Here is a 17,666-nt window from a genome sequence, read left to right on the forward strand (position 1 = left end):
AAAATCGGAGGCAGAATAAAGCAATTCTGAATAAGTCATTCAACACATTTATAACCTAAAACAGGGGTTTTAAATTGGATTGAATAGAATCTTAAATGTTGAACAAACGTCAATATTTAAAATTTATTTATAATATCTAAAGCTAAAAGGCGCCTTATTCATGAAGTTAGTACAAATTTTTTCTCTCAGGAAAAGAATAGACTGACGAAGTGTAATGATAGATGAAACTTTTTTTTATTTCAATTGAAACTCTTTGCCTTTATTTGGTCCGGAGTGACTCCATGTCCTATTCGTTTCGCTTCTTTATGTCAAGTTATGATTAGCACAAGCCGAGTATGTTTGCAAAAAGCCTATGATTGGTTATTTTCTGTCTTTAGATAAAAAAAAAGTACTCAACTGTAAAACAAAAAAACTTAAAATATCAGTCAGAAAAGCTATTATCAGTCATAAAGTAAATACCAACAATTTCCAGATATATTAAAATATTACCAGACACTATCACAGGCATCCTAATTAATGGAGGGACCTAACATCTCTTGGCCTTCATCAGCAATTCCAATTGGTAGACAGCAACTTAACAAAAAAGAGAGATATTATTATTGTTGCTGTGTTTTGGAGATCCTTGAAGTCAATGCATGTCTGAGTGCCATCTAAGCCTTAGGGAACTCAGCCAAATCATATTGTCTTAGATGGTATTCTTCTCGTTTTAGAATTTTGGATCGAATTTCCTAATATGTATCTTACGCATACCTCTGAATTCCATAACAGGGGTGGGAGCAAATTTTTGAAGAAATTTTTTTAAAATCAAGTGGAGTGGAGTATTTTTTTTTTCAATTTTTTCAACGAAAATGCCCAAACAATGCAATTTCAATGAAAAATACATAAAACAGATATTTTCAAAATGTGGGTTGGGGCATGTCCCCCAATTGATGCCCCTAGAGCTAATTTTGTTCTTACTTAAGTAAAAACTAGCAGTGGAAGAGCAGTGGTACTAACACATGAAAATGTGGGATCAGTAACAAAACATTTTTTTCAAAATCTATCGGGGGGGGGGGGCAATGTTTTTTCATTTTTTAGCGAAAATACCAAAAAATGTATTTTTCAGCGGAAATATCAAAATAGCCTGTTTTCAGGGGGCGTCTAAGGGGATCAAATGCCCATTTTCTGTCCCCTTCCTGTTGACGAACTGGGGTGGCGGGGGGCAATTATGTCGTTTTCTTAAATGAAAATGCTAAAAAAGTGTTTTTTCATTGAAAATGTCATAAAAAAGGTATGTTTCAAAATGTACGGGGGGGGGGGGGAGAATGATGGACATAAAAAAGAAAATCTAGCCTTCGACCTTATTGATGCCATTGAAGGATGAGTGAGGCCTATTATGCTTGCCTTTTAAAGTGTAAAACTTGATTTGGCGTTTAACGTCTATTGAGAAGAACATTCTGCTAAGAATTAGGAGAATATCAACGAGATTGCTCTCTGGGCTGTTAATTTCCTTTTTTAAAAATAAAATAATAGCTTAAGTTGTTCCCAGAGCCAAACTGTTGTTTTAGACAAAGCTTTCTTGAAATCCAGAAACAAGGCCAACAACCTATGTAGGGAAGCATTCTGAAAAGGTCCTTAGCCTTGTCTTACCGTGACCAATCTTGATAATCAAATTGCTTTAATCTGGACTAGAAAACACGGAACTAAATGCCTTAAACAGGATAACTCATTTATTTTAGGATTTGATGGTCGGCAATGAGGCTAGTAAACTTCGCTCCATGCTAGAAGTAAAATATCCTATGGAAAATGGAATTGTACGGTGAGTTTTACTTAATCTTTATTTACTTGCAAACCTTTGATAAAGCACCTTTGATCATGTCTATGAAATTGGACAGTAATTATATTAATATTAGTGATTATTAATCAACTATTGTTCAGAAACTATTTTTCAGAACATACTCAAACTACGGCAATGTGTTCTTTGGGACTTTGCAGCATTTTTCAATTTTTTTTTTTTTTAGTGGAGATAATTTCTTTAGCAACAGAGTCGTGTTCCACGTTAAACTGCGTAAAACGTTAAACTGTTTGGCTGCATAATTAGGCATTTGGTCCTACCTATTGCTGTATTGGGCCTGTTTATTCTTTATGAATTTGGGAATCTGTGTGTCTGAAAAGTGTATTTTTGATCATGTTGACCTTTGTTCTGTTTTATCTTGTATTCATTAAAAAAAAAAAAAATCCGAAAAATTAGTTTTTCAAAGAAAAGTAAAGGCCATTTTAAACTTAAGCTCAGCAGATAAAAATATCTTTTAAAATTATAACTCAAAACGACCAGAAATTACTATTAAAGAATAAATGAAACCCAAAACGAAAATAAATTAAATAAACATTCATAGCAAAAAACATACAACAAGTAATAATATAAATGAATAAATAGATCTTAAAGTGAGTGCAAACAAACATACAATAGATATTAATGTAAATGAATAAATAAATCTCAAAACGAGTGACACTTAAATTGAATATGCAAATCAAGCTTGAAACGGAACAAAAGTCACTACAAGCAAGAGTTTGGGTATCGCCTTCTTCTCTCATTGTAAAAGTCTAAAACCTACTGCGTCATTGGCGCTTTTCTGAAAACTGTATGCGTCTTGAACAGTCTTGGGAAGTATAAACAACATCAAATTGAATATTTGATGTATAATGATATTAAATGTTGAAAGACCCATCAGTTCAAGAATTTATTTCACTATAATTTTATTTTTATTTTCAATGCTTTAAGAACTGGAAAAGAAAATGTTTGTAATATAATTCGTTTTCAGTTAAGCGCCAATGGCGTAGTAGGCGTTTTGGTTTTTATTTACAGCTAAGGAAGGGGGCAGTATCCAAACTCTTGTTTGTAGTGAAACTATATTCGTCTTGAACAACTTTAGAACGAACTAATAAATTAAACTGAATATTTTATGTATAATATTAATTGCTGAAAGCTCATCAGTTCCAAATTTTACTATAATTTTATTGTTTATTTTCAATATTAAGTACAAAAGAAAATATTTGTAATACAATTGGTTTTCAGTAAAGCGCCAATCACGCAGTAGATTTTAGACTTTTACAGTGAGAGAAGGAGGCAATACCCAAACTCTTGTTTTTAGTGATTTTTCTTCGCTTCAAGCTTGATTTGTATATTCAATTTTAGTTTCACTCGTTTTAAGGTTTGTTTATTCATTTACATTAATATCTATTGTATGTTTGTTTGCATTGATTGTTTATTTTATTTCTGTTCGTTTTAAGTTTCATTTATACTTCCATAGCAAGATATCTTTTTTCGTTTTAAGCTTGATTTTCATATTCAATCTAAGCATTACTTGCTTTAAGACCTATTTATTCATTTATATTATTACTTATTGCATGTTTTTTGCTATAATTGTTTATTTAATTTCTGTTCGTTTTGGGTTTCATTTATCCTTTAATAGCAATCTCTGGTCATTTTGAGTTTGAATTTTAACAGGTATTTGTATCTGCTAAGCTTAAGTTTAAAATGGTCTTTACTTTTTTTTGAAAAACTTATTTTTCGGAAATGTTTTTTTTTTAAATTAAGTTTTGTTCATTTTTGATTGAAAAAAGTTTCAAGTTTTTAAAAATTTCTGATTTCAAAATCAAACTTAAAAAAAAAAGAAATCAAATGTTTATCAAAGTATCAAAACTGGTATCAAAGTAAAAATGTCAAAGGGGCTATCTCAAAATTTTATCTGATGCATTTGGGAGGAAAAGGACGGGGGGGGGGGGCTAGCTGCCCTCTTATCGCCTTTGACTCTTGAAAAGTGAACTACAACTTTAAATTTCCAATCAAATGCGCCCTTTATGAAGTTTATACGAGCATCCCTTCCATAACAACTATATACCCCCAGGGCATAACTTATAACACCTGCTCCCGGGTCCTGTGGGGCTGTGTCGACACCGGTGTTTTTTTAATCTGAACTTTGAACTATTTCTAACAAAATGTCTATCTAAAAATTTTTATCTGTTGCATTTGAGGGAAAAGGGGTGGGGAGGGGAGGAGACTAGCTCTCCTCCGATCACTTTTGACTTATAAAAAGTGAACTAGAACTTTCAATTTCCAATCAAATGAGTCCCCTTGGGAGTTTATGCGAGCATCCCTTCCATAAGAAACATATATGCCCCCCGGACATAACTTACAACGCCTTAGTTCCCCTCGGACCTCTTTTGACTATTAAAAAGTGAACTCGAACTTCCAGTTTCCAATCAGATGAGCCCTCTCTGAAGTTTATACGAGCATCCCTTTCATAATGAACCATATGTGCTCCAGGGCATAACTTACAACGCCTGCCCCCGGGCCCTGTGGGATTGTGTCGACACCCGAGTTTTTGTTATATGACTTTTGAACAATTTGTAACTTAATGGCTATCTCAAAATTTTATCGGATGCATTCGGGAAAAAAGGGGCGTGGGGGGGGGCTAGTTGCTCTCCAATCGTATTTGACTCTCAAGAGATGAGCTAGAACTTTCAATTCCAATCAAACTAGCCCTCTCTAAAGTTTATACGAGCATCTCTTCCCTAAGAACCATATATTCCCCCAGGACATAACTTACAAAGCCTGCCCTCGGGCCCTGGGGGGCTATGTTGACCCCGGAGTTTTCGTTATATGGTCTTTGAACTCTTTAAAAAAAAATGGCTATCTCAAAGTTCTTATCAGACAGGTTTGAGAAAAAAGGGTGTAGAGCGGGGGGGGGGGGGGCTACATGCTCTCCAATCTCTTTTGACTTTTAAAAAATGAACTAGAACTTTAAAGTTCCAATCAAGTTAGCCCTTATTAAAGTTTATACGACCATTCGGTCCTTAAGAACCTTATGGGCACCCAGGGTATAAATTATACAATACCTGTCACTCGGCCCTGAGGGTTTGTGTCGACACCTAAGTTTTTGTTATATGATCTTTGAACTATTTTTAACAAAATAGCTATCTCAAATTTTTATCGGATGCATTTGAGAAAAAAGGGTGTGGGGGGGGGGGTCTGGTTACCCTAAGATATCTTTTGACGCTTAAAAAGTGAACTAGAACTTTCAATTTCCAATCAAATGAGCCCTCTCTGAAGTTTATACAAGTATTCCTTCCATAAGAACCATATATGCCCCCAGGGCATAACTTATAACCCTTGCCGTGAAGACTCTGGGGGAGTGTCCTGTTCAAAGATATAGTTGCCAGAACTTTCAACTAGGTTGAACAAAAAGGCTATCTGAAAATTTTGATTGGATGTGTTTGGGAAAATGGTTGGCGTGGAAGGGATGTTAGTTCCCTATATAATTTCCAGAAATTTCAACTACATTGAACAAAATGGCTATCTCAATATTTTTTTATTAGATGTGTTTGGGGAAATGGGGGGCGTGCAAGGGGTATGAGTTGCCTTCCAATCACTTCCTTCTATTAAAAAGGGCAATAACCATTTAAATTTCCAATCGAATGAACCCTTTTTGAAGTTTATACGACAACGCTTTCTATAAAAACCTTATATGCCCCCAGGGGATGACTTAACACCCTGCCCTGAGGGCTGTGGGGGGTTGTCATCCTCAAAGACCTAATTTACAGAATGTTCAACTGCGTTGAACAAAATGGCTGTCTCAAAATTTTTATTGGATGTGTTTGGGGGCGTGAGAGGGGGGTTAGTTGCCCTCCAATAACTTTCGACTATTAAAAAGAGTACTAGCCCTTTGAATTTCCAATCAAATGAGCCCTTTTTGAAGTTTCTATGACAAAGCTTTCTATAAAAATCTTATAAGCCCCCAGGGCATAACTTACAACCCCTGCCCTGACGCCTGTGGGGGAGTGTCATCCTCAAAGACATAATTTCTATCTGGAAATCAACTACGTAGAACAAATAGCTATCTCAGAACTGCGATTGGATGTGTTCGGGGCAATGGTGGGCGAGGAAGGGGTGTTCGTTGCCTTCCTATCACTTTTGATCCTTAAAAAGGGCACTAGAACTCTCGATTTCCAATCGAATGGGCCCGCTTTGAAGTTTATATGACGACATCTTCCATATGAAGTGCCTCTGGGAAAAAAATAATAATAAATAATAAAACATTGGAGCCGTATGGCCTTTACTATAGGCAACGCTATAGCGTTGCCTCTGATTGATAAGTCGTGTAATTTTGCTCATGTATCATCAGGGGTAGAGGGTAGGTTTAAAATCCAATCTTTTTTAGGGCGGTGCCGAAATTATCCACGACCCTCTCCTCCCCTAGCTCGTGTTCCATTTGTGTCCAGAACCAGATAACGGGTGGAGTCCAGAACCAGTCGATAACTTCTTGGACGCACGGAGAGGAACGGAGTCGAAAGGAAATAACATTTTTGGGAGGACTATGGGTAAGGGGGGTTTGGAGATTAACCGAACTGAGTCTTTACTCCACGACCCCAGTTCTCCACGACCACGACTCCACGACCCAACTTTACTCAGTTCGGTTAATCTCCAAACCCCCCTTACCCATAGTCCTCCCAAAAATGTTATTTCCTTTCGACTCCGTTCCTCTCCGTGCGTCCAAGAAGTTATCGACTGGTTCTGGACTCCACCCGTTATTTGCCAAAATAAACTCAACCCCCCTCCCCTCTCAGACACCCTCCACCGTACTTCCCTCTCCCAGCATCATTTTGCCTTACCACCTCCCCCCTATAAAGAACACTCCCAATTTGACTTCTTCCCGGATCACCAGGAAACCTTTCCCCCATCCCTTGCACTTTACCCCCCCCCCCCCTGGCTACCCTACCAGTGTGACTCTGGTTTGAGATTTCCTACATGTGAAAATTATTCTGTAGTAAATAGTCCATCCCAAAAATTATCCGCTCCCTCCCATAGCCCAGTTAAAGCTTCACTCTTAAAGTCCAACCATAGGTCAGTTAAAGCTTTACTGATTACACATGCATTTCCTGATAAAAGATATAGTTTCTCCTCTTTAATAGAAGAAAATTTTACAAAAGAGAAAAATTTTACCCGCGACTCTCTCAATTTACCCCCAACTTTTAAAATTAAACCTCGTCCCCTCCCACTTCAAAACCGGTTTAGTAGTCTCTCGGTCCAGGGTGGTGAGTTTGAGCCTTATGACAAACCTTCCTACAATACCCCAAATGATAATATTTCAATTTTAGGGGATGTTCTCACCACTCCCAGCATCAACTTTAATACTTGCATCCCGCCAAAGTAGCCTCGCAATGAAGCTTTTTTGAAACAATCTGTTGTTAAAGAGTTTGATAAAGAGCGTTATCATTTCCCCGTTTTCCTCCTTACGAACGCCGAAAGTTGGAATTTTGAAAAGTTAGTTGAGTTTGAAGCAACAGCAAAATTGAACCATATTGATATAATTGCAGTTGCAGAAGTCCAGGGACAAAATCCAGATCTCCTTAAAATGACTTGTTTACAGGGGTTTATAAAGCTACGCCCGATTGACCAACCATTGGGGAAAAAAGGTTGAGGAGTAATGATTTTTGCACAGGATACCCTTATCCATGTGCCAGGACTAGGTGATTGCGATGAAATCATTTGGATATCAACTAAGCCCAAATGCCTGCCTTGGCCTTACACCAATTTAATCATTTGCTCATTTTGTTATTCACCCGGACGAAGTTCTCGTCGTAATTTTCATGATAGGCTAAAGTCTTGACTTTGTGACGACAGAGTATCTAAATGCCGGTATTTTATAGCAGGAGACGCAAACGAACTAAGTCTTAATTATCTGTGCAAAGATCAGAAGCTTAAGCAAATTGTTGATTTCCCTATTAAAAAAGGCGGAACCAGTTTGGGTGATATTTATACCAACCTTAAAATCTTTTACAATACTCCAACTACCCTTCCCCCTCTCGGTGATAGAAATCATTTCATGCTACAATTGAAACCACTGCTAGTTTTTAAAACAAATTACTCAGTCTCTGAATTTTTGTACTGGCCAATAACAAGTCAAGGTCTTTTTGATTTTGAATCTTGGATTACGTCTGAGAGTTGATGTTATGTCGTGTGTAAACCTTAATTCAAGGGTTAGTTTGCTTCAAACAAAATTAATGACGAATTACCAAAAATGTTTCCTAGAGGCTACCAAGAAGGTATGTTCCTAAGATAAACCTTACATTAATGAAAAAATAAAAGGACTAATCCATTTGAAGCTAAAATTTTTTCACCTTGGAAAGAAAGATGAGGCCGTAACCCTCCGTAAACAAATAAAGAAAGAAACCTCAGCAATGGTTTAAGAAAGTCAAAGAAAAAGGGGATCGCTCGTGCAAGAACCTTGATTTTATTCTGGATGAACCGCCTGAACAGACAGCCAATGAGCTCAATAAACACCTAGCTAGCATTGTGCAAACGTTCCCTCTCTCGGAAAACCATCTAATCCCTGAAACTTAAAAAGATAAAATCCCGCAAATTTCAGCGAAGCAAATAATAGAAATAATACAGAAACTGAAAAAAACTAGTTTTTGTCCCATTGGTATCCCAATTGATCTAATAAAAGTATTCCCTGATAAACTCTCAACACCCTTTGTTAGTATTTTTAATGATATTAGTAATTCCGGATATTACCCGTCGTGTTGGAAGCTGGGCTATATTACTCGAATCCAAAAGCAGGGAGGCCGGAACGATTTTACTGGAGTATGACCAATCCCCTGTACCCCAGTTTTTTCAATAATGTGCGATGGTTTCTTAGCTAATTGGTTAAAGGCAGAGATTCTTGGACTTATTGACTTACAACAGTTTGGAAACATGAAGGAGACATCTATTTCACACTACCTTGTTAGTCTTCTTGACACCATTCTTAAAAGCCTTGAACACCCTGATACTTGGTTGACTCTTTTACTAATTAATCTCGAGATAGCGTTCGACCTAATTGATCACAATCTCCTTGTAAATAAACTACTGACGGAGTTTTAAGTGAGTCCCTTTCTAGTTAAAATTGGTGCCTTCTTTTTAACAAATCGTTCTCAAGTGCTTAAATATAAAAATGCTGATTCCGATCCCCTTCCTATCTTTTGTGGGGTCCCCCAGGGAACCCGGATGGGCCCCATTTTATTTCTTATAATGGTTAATAGTCTCATGTTTGACCACACAGAGCGAAGGAAGTTTTTCACCTTGGAAAGAAAGATGATGCCTTAACCCTCCATAAACAAATACCTCAGCAATGGTTTAACCTCAGCAATGGTTTAAGAAAGTGAAAGAAATTGGGGTCGCTCGTGCAAGAACCTTGATTTTCTTCTGGATGAACCGCATGTAAACACCTAGTTAGCATTGTGCAAACGTTCCTTCCCCCCCCTCTCGGAAAACCATCTAATCCCTGAAACTTAAAAAGATAAAATCCCGTAAATTTCAGCGAAGCAAACAATAGAAAAAATACAGAAACTGAAAAAAACTAATATTTGTCCCATTGGTATCCCAATTGATCTAATAAAAGTATTCCCTGATAAACTATCAACACCCCTTGTTAGTATTTTTAATGATATTAGTAATTCTGGATGTTACTCGTCGTGCTGTAAGCTGGGCTATATTACTCCAATACAAAAGAAGGGAGGCATGACCTTGACCCCAGTTTTCATTGATCGAGTTCCAATTTAATTGATCTTCAGAAAGCGTTCGACCTAATTGACAACAATATCTTTGTAAACAAACCGCTGACGGAATTTCAAGTGAGTCTCTTTCTAGTTAAAATTGTTGCCTCATTTTAAAAAAATCGTTCTCAAGTGCTTAAATATAAAAATGTTTATTCCGATCCCCTTCCTATCTATATAATGGTTAATAGTCTCATGTCTGACCACACAGAGCGATGGAAGTATGTGGACGACCTGTCTCCACTTGAGGTATGTTGACGAAAAAATCTCAACTATGACATTACTTGACGATGTCAAACAGGAGGCTTCTTTGTCGAAGATGAAAGTTAACGCTAATAAATTGTCAGTTATGCCAGTTAATTTTTTAAAATAACCCCCTTCTTTCTCAAACTCCATTCCTCCCAAAATCTCTTGTCATATGCAGTAAACTACTTGATGTGACAATTACCGCTGATTTGAAGTGGGATGTCCATGTTCAAAACATCCTCAAACAAGCTTCCCCTTCAGTTTCCCTTCTAAAACTGTTGATAAAATTCTCTTGCCCCCATAAGGATCTTCTCCAACTTTATTGTTCCTTTATTCGGCCAGTACTGGAGTTTGCTTGTCCAGTGCGGCATTTATAAGATTGAAAATGTCCAAAACCGAGCATTTAGAATCATAAATGGTGAAGGGAAGGTTCCATATCATTATCTACTATGTAAGTTCAAGCTCACCACTTTGGCCAAGAGAAGGAACCTCTTGTGCCTTCGTTTCGGTACCAAGACCCTGTCTGTTCCCCAATTACGTTCCATCATCCCCAAACCCTACATTCCCGCCCGCAACAGACCGTCCCGTATAAAATCCCAAAAAGTCCCCAAACTGACTCCCATTCCCGCTAAACATGAAAGATATCGGAAGAGTTTTGTTGCGAATTTTATCGAGTTGTAAAATAGCCAGGAAAACTAGTCATTAATTTTAATGTTATCTATCTATTTTTTCTTTTAGACTTTTTAACTAAGTTTTGACTCATCTTTTTCATGTATTTTGTGCAATGGATTATGTTTGGCGTGAAGGTCAAATTCTATATATATATATATATATATATATATATATATATATATATATATATATATCCATTTCTCTAATATGTTTTTTAAGATAGGTTGAAAGGACACACTATAATAGTCTCCTATGTAAACCTTCAACTTTCATGCTTGTTGTAAATGTTAGTCTAGCAAATGGTTGTGGTTGCACCTTCCTTATCTATAATATATTAAAAAAAAAATTATGTCTGTATTTAGTTTTTTTCATCAAAACCATGATTTTCAGCCTTTAGAAAACATTAAAGCAGAAATTCTTTGTTTTAAATGTAATCCTGCTGTTAGTTGTGGGAATATATCCTACATTTTTAATGTGGTATAAAAGTGATATTGATAAAAAAGTGGTTAATTCCCTTTAAAAAAAAAACTTCTTTGTAAGAGGACATATAGTAATCCTCGTCAATTTCAGTTGCTTTATTTATTCTTTCTCATCTAAACACTTCTTATCATAGTCAGTAGTTCTTAAAGTCTTATAGTAAAAAATATAAATGTTTCCTTCTCGGGTAATGTCAAGTGTGACCCCTTTTACTGTTGAACCTACAAATTATATTAAAGACTAAGAATCTCCAATGATGTTGTGAAAAAACAAATGTAAACATCTCTAGAAATCATCATGGAGAAAAATGGAAGAAAAAACTAGTGATAAATCTTTTTGGAGGTTTTTCATCATCTGATAATACAAGTTTAAATATGTGGGAGGGGTCTAGCCTTCGGTCTAGGTGAGTGGGAAGATCCTTCTCCCAAAAGTTTAAAGTCTATCTTAGATCAAGAATCCAAATAAAGACATTTACTCATTAAAGCGTAATGTTGTTATTGAAACCGTGATCACATTTCCAGTGTTGACTCGCTTCCAGTGGAAGCAAGATGAAAGTGTGATGAATCGTTTTGTTACACGAATATACACCCCCAAATTGGCAGTCTTTTCAAGCGAAGAAGGAAGCGAGTGTCCTTCGTTCTTCACTCGAAACTACTTAATACTCCATATCTGTGTCTCCGCTAACATAGGGTAGCTTTTGCAGCTCGTATGAATAACTCAAGAAGCTGACCGTGCATATTAGTAATGTCCGTAACTGCGGATTTCAGCGATTCCTCTGCAGCACTCGAAAGGCTCTGGTGTAGAAAGTTTTCTCAAAACGATTTAATAGCTTCCTTTGAGAATCGGCATTTAAGATCATTGGTGACGAAATTGATCATGGGCACAAAATTATTTAGTTGACAAATGCCTTTTTTGGGGAATTAAAAAAAAGAAGAAAAAGAAGCACTAATTGCTTTTCAATTGCTTTTTCATTAATATTTGATTTTTGTTCTGGGTAGAACTTTCGAATGCAGCGTGATAAACGTCTGCAAATCCATAAAATCTTTGTGTCTTCGGTTCTTCCAGCTCCAACAAGGATTGTTACTGTGAGTACGTCTACAAGTTCCATTAAATCCTGGTGCCTTAGGTCTTAATAGGTCATCAAAAATTTCATTTTAGTACTTGGCTTTATTCACTCGCTCCATAGTTACTACAAGAATATCTTTTCTTCAACGCTAAATCAGTCGATTTTAGCGTATTATACCTCTGTGCGTAGCATTCATACCCGCTGTTTTCTGATGCTTTTATACCTCTAGTTCCCACACACTGGATTTTGTGGAAAACCGCATGAATTATGTGAACTAGGGACAATTTTTAGCCCTATATTTATGGGAAAGTACAAATCCGTATACACTGAAATTTTACAACGCGTACAAGAAAACGTGCTCCAAAATCAAATGAACAATTGATTGTTCAGTTTCCTATACTGCCTAATGTATAAAATAACATTCGACTCCTTCTACCTAACAATGATAGAATTGCAATGGGAGCAAATGGACTGAAACTCATCTCTCTGATAAGATAGAGGTAGATTTTTCCGCATCTTGTGTTTGATTTATCAAGAATGATGCTTTTTTTTTGCAAAATAAATGCATCGTTTGAATCTGGCTTATGTGCAAATCATATTATGTGAGAGCTAAGGGTTAGTCCTACTTCTCCACTGTTCACCTCACTTTTCGAATTTTTATTTAAATTTTCCTTGTTCGACAGGGCAGTGTCGGAAATGCAAATGCCATCGTCATCTGTTTATCCCTGATAGATGAATTTCTTGGGAATTTTTTAGGGGCCTGGGATAATTTTTGTGCCAGAAGTACAGAAAAAACGTCGGGCCCTTCTGCAGTATTACATTTACAATCCCCTTTCCCCTCCTTCATATACATGTAGTGCCCGAGTTACACTGTAGTCTCATCTGTCAATAAAAAAGCAAGATTTATGAATGGCATTATATATTTTTTTAGTTTAACGTCACACTCCTATTACAGAAACGACAAATTAGTTTGACAAGCTTTTGTGAACACTATTTTCGGCCCAAGTATCCTTTACTAATATTTTGTCTTTATACCATTTGCCAGATTCATGCTAGATTTGGAAAAACTGCTGTTCCAAGCATCCATCTTTTTTTGCTTTCAAAATTATGTCTTAAATCTTAACTCTGATTAGCCAATTTCATGCTTGAACAAGTTAAACAATGTTCAACTCAAGAAATTACGAACGGAACATACACTTGCCGTAGTCGTATGTAATTTTAATCTTATCAACAAGTTTGCATATGAGTTGTCCCGGGCATAAGTCGTTGAATGGATTTTTTTTTTCATTTATTAAAACAAACCTGCTAAAAAACTCAAGGTTTGTAAAAAAAAATATTATAAGCCTAAAGCTTTAATTTAAAGCCTATATTCTATTTTTTCAGAAACTGGGAGGATATGATACATGTATGGGATTACACTTTTGGTCCCGAGAAACTGGACATAGACACTGAAGATTGCAAAATCTTACTGACCGAACCGCCCATGAATCCAACAAAGAATAGGGAAAAAATGATTGAGGTAACTTTGGTGATTATTCTATTATATGTGTATTAAACGGGAAACAGTCTACTTGTTTTTAGAATTGTGTATCAAAACACTTGATTGAATCTTTACCTCTGTATGTACATAAAAATGTTCCATTAATATAAGGATTAATATTGAGAACAAAAAAAATTTTGATTTATATATGTATGTATGTATGTATTTCCAAAAAAAGCCATTGGGCCATAGGAAAAAAAAAAACAGAACATAAACATAACAAAACCAACAAATAAATAAAGAAACACAAATAAATAAAAAAAAAACGTATATTGAATACATAAGTAATTTTTAGCTTTTAAGAAACATTTTTCAAGCTGTAATAAAGTTTACTGAAAAATGTTCTCAATACACAAAAGCGTAAGTAAACAACAATTTTTTTTTATATCCAGTACATTGTTGATTTCATCGACTTAATTGCTTCAATCTCTCAATGTCTCTAACGTCAAAATTCAGTGCTTTGGCGAAAAATCAATCTTTTCATTAATAAATGCGAATTGGAGAAAATGTTGTTCAACTTGTAAGGTCAAGTCAGTACGACAGTGACAAGACAAGACCCCGTAGTCTTCTGTTATTCTCCGAATGGTCCTATCCAACAATCTCCTTGTACCTTTTCTTTTGCATAATATGACAGGGTATCATAACGCCATTTCTACTATATCCGAACAAAAAATTTAAGAATGGAAGAACATGTTTCTTTGGTTTTTTTGAACTAGTCAAATGTGCGTGATCAGAAAATTAAGTTGTCCTGTGATGGCTCAGTGGGTTTGATTTCAGCTTGGTAATACGGGACCCAGAGATCGAATCCGGGTGTTGCAACATATTGTAGGAGTGACGCAAGGACCTTAATAGTCAAGAAGCGTGGTTTATCCATGCAATGCAAGAAAATTAAGTGACCAAAATTATGATATTTTTGGCTTTAAAACATTGCTTTGGATACTCTGGATTTTTTTGTTTTGTTTTATAAGATCCAATTTAAAATTCCTCAAGTACTTAGATTCAAACACCCAGAAGAGTTAACCAAAATGAAGGTTTACGTAATTGTCTTCTGATTTCTTATTGGTATTAATTAAAAAAAAACTTTCCGAAAAATAAGTTTTTCAAATAAAAGTAAAGGCCATTTTAAACTTAAGCTCAGCAGATGCAAATAAATTTTAAAATTCAAACTCAAAACGACTAAAAATTACTATTAACGAGTAAATGAAACCCAAAACGAACAGAAATTAAACAAACAATCATAGCAAAAAATATACAAAAAGTAAGAATATAAATGAATATATAGATCTTAAAGCGAGTAATGTGTAGATTTAATATGAAAATCAAGCTTAAAACGAAAACAAATATTTTGCTATTAAAGTATAAATGAAACTTAAAACGAACAGAAATTAAATAAACAATCAATGCGAATAAACATAAAATAAATATTAATTTAAATAAATAAATTAATCTTAAAACGAGTGAAAATTAAATTGAATATGCAAATCAAGTTTGAATCGAATAAAAGTAGCTACAAACAAGAGTTTGGGTATCATATCACTGCTGAAGCCTAAAACCTACTGCGTCATTGGCGCTTTACGGAAAACAATTCTTTGAAATATTTTCACTTTTGTAACTTTGAGAAATCAAAAAATTAATTAAGATTTTAGGGAATAAATATCATCATATGTATATTAAATTGACAATGCACATTTTTTTTCAGTAAAATCAATTGATTTTTTTTCAGTAAAGTACAGATTATATTCTGGCTTTTAGAAAGCATAGGGGTTTTGAACCCTATTCACATTAATTTATGGTCGTTTTGAGTTTGACTCTTAATATTTATTTTAGTTTTTGTTCGTTTTGGGTTTCATTTATTTATTGATACTGATTTGGGGTAGCTGTATGTTTGGTAGATTATATGATAGTCCGGACGCCAGGTGTGGAAAATATGAACCATACCACGACGGAATGGGGCTGCTACGAGAATTAGCCTACCCTCCACCCCCTAAATTGACCATGCGAATTAAAAAATACCAATGGCACTTGCTTACGAGTGATGGGACACTCCAAACCTTGACTTTTTATTAAATTTTGGATTTTCACGCAAGAAAATGCATTCTACGCAAAGTTTGAGGTGTAGTTTTTTGCTCAAATAGAAATACCTAGAAGCCATAGAATGTTCTAATAACAAAATAACACGATTAGTTAAAAAAAAATGGCAGAGTTAAAAAAATGGCAAAACTATATGAGTCTTGAAAAGTCTTGGAAAGTATAAACAAAATCAAATTGAATATTAGATATATAATGATATTAATTATTGACAGATCCATCAGTTCAAGTTTTTTTTTACTGTAATTTTATTGTCATTTTCAATGCTGTAAGAACTGGAAAATAATAAATTTGTAATATACGAGTAATTCTTTTTCAGTGAAGCACCAATGACACAGAAGGCTATAAGTTTTTACAATTAAAGAAGAGGGCAGTATCCAAATTTAGCTTGTAGTGAAACTACATTTGTCTTAATCGATCTTGAAAAGAACTAATAAATTAATCTGAATATTTGATGCATAATGATACTAATTGCTAAAAGCTCATCAGTTCAAAATTTTACTGTAATTTTAATATTTATTTTCAATATTAAGTACAAAAGAAAACATTTGTAATATAATTCGTTTTCAGTAAAGTGCCAATGACGCAGTAAGTTTTAGGCTTCTGCAGTGAGACGATACCCACAATCTTGTTTGTAGTTATTTTTATTCGATTCGAACTTGATTTGCATATTCAATTTAAGTTTCACTCGTTTTAAGATTTATTTATTCATTTACATTCATATATATTGTATGTTTGTTCGCATTGATTGTTTATTTAATTTCTGTTCGTTTTAAGTTTCATTTATACTTTAATAGCAAAATATTTGTTTTCGTTTTAAGCTTGATTTTCATATTCAATCTAAGCATTACTTACTTTAAGATCTATTTATTCATTAGTAATTTCTGGTCGTTTTGAGTTTGAGTTTTTACAGATATTTGTATCTGCTAAGCTTAAGTTTAAAATGGACTTTACTTTTCTTTGAAAAACTTCTTTTTCGGGAAGTTTTTTTAATTACCTTTCGTTCGTTTTTGATTGCAACAAGTTTTAAGTTTTTATGGCATGGGGAGGGGTACTTACTGTCCGATTATTCTCGACTTTATAAAACAGATCTAGAACTTTCAATATAAATCGAATGAGGCTTTTTTCCAAGTCTATACGATTACCTCTTTGATAAAAACCTTATATATGAACAATAGACAGCTTGCATAGCTTGTGGACAGAGATTGACAACAATGAATGGATTAAAAAATAGCTCCAATGAAGGGGTTTAGACTCTTTGACTTGCTGACAAAAAAGGATAACGACTGTTTGGATTTGACCTTAATAGGGATTTGTGTGCCAAAGCAATTTTGCATCTATCACAGAGTATGTATTTTAACCTTATAATTGGATAACTATAATAGATTTCCAATGTGTTCTTCCCATACAAAACCCCTTCCTATAAGGTATAAACCCCCTTAATAAGTTATGCCACAGGGCATAACTTACAACGCCTACCCCTGGGCCCTGGTGGGGCTGTGTCGACACCGGAGTTTTTGTTATCAGAACTTTGAACTATTTTAACAAAATGTATATCTAAAAATTTTTATCTGATGTATTTAGGGCGTGGAGGAGGGAGAGGTGCTAGTTGCCCTTCAATCTCTGTTGACTCTTAAAAGTGAACAAGAACTTTCAATTTTCAATCAAATGAGCCCTCTCTAAAGTTTATACGAGCATCCCTTCCATAAGAAACAATATGAAGGGTTCGGAGAATCCTTAAATTACAACCCTTGCCCTGAGGGCTTTGGGGGAGTTGTAATCCTCAAAGACCTAATTTCCAGAACTTAAAACTATGTTTAATAAAATAGATGTCTTAAAATTTTGATTGGATGGGTTTGGGGAAAACGTGGGCATGAAAAGGGGGTTAGTTATCCTCAAATCACTTTCGACTATTAAAAAGGGCACTAGCCCTCTGATTTTTCAATTGAAAGAGTTTTTTCTGAAGTTTCTACGGCACCACCTTCTATAAAAACCTTATAT

General features: G+C 35.0%; 1 protein-coding gene across 2 annotated transcripts in view; it reads left to right on the forward strand.

Moving 5' to 3' along the window:
• Arp2 (Actin-related protein 2) overlaps positions 1–17,666 on the forward strand; it is a 66,474-nt gene that overhangs the window by 18,158 nt on the left and 30,650 nt on the right. For both annotated transcript variants that reach the window (XM_089092425.1, XM_089092426.1), the window contains 2 exons: positions 1,719–1,798; positions 13,421–13,556. In XM_089092425.1, the coding sequence (XP_088948551.1) occupies positions 1,719–1,798; positions 13,421–13,556 (216 nt within the window). The remainder of the gene's footprint in view (positions 1–1,718; positions 1,799–13,420; positions 13,557–17,666) is intronic.

Source organism: Artemia sp. Qi Xiang Cuo, chromosome 7 (assembly GCF_049724085.1).
Source record: "Artemia sp. Qi Xiang Cuo chromosome 7, ASM4972408v1, whole genome shotgun sequence".
Lineage (NCBI taxonomy): Eukaryota > Metazoa > Arthropoda > Branchiopoda > Anostraca > Artemiidae > Artemia > Artemia sp. Qi Xiang Cuo.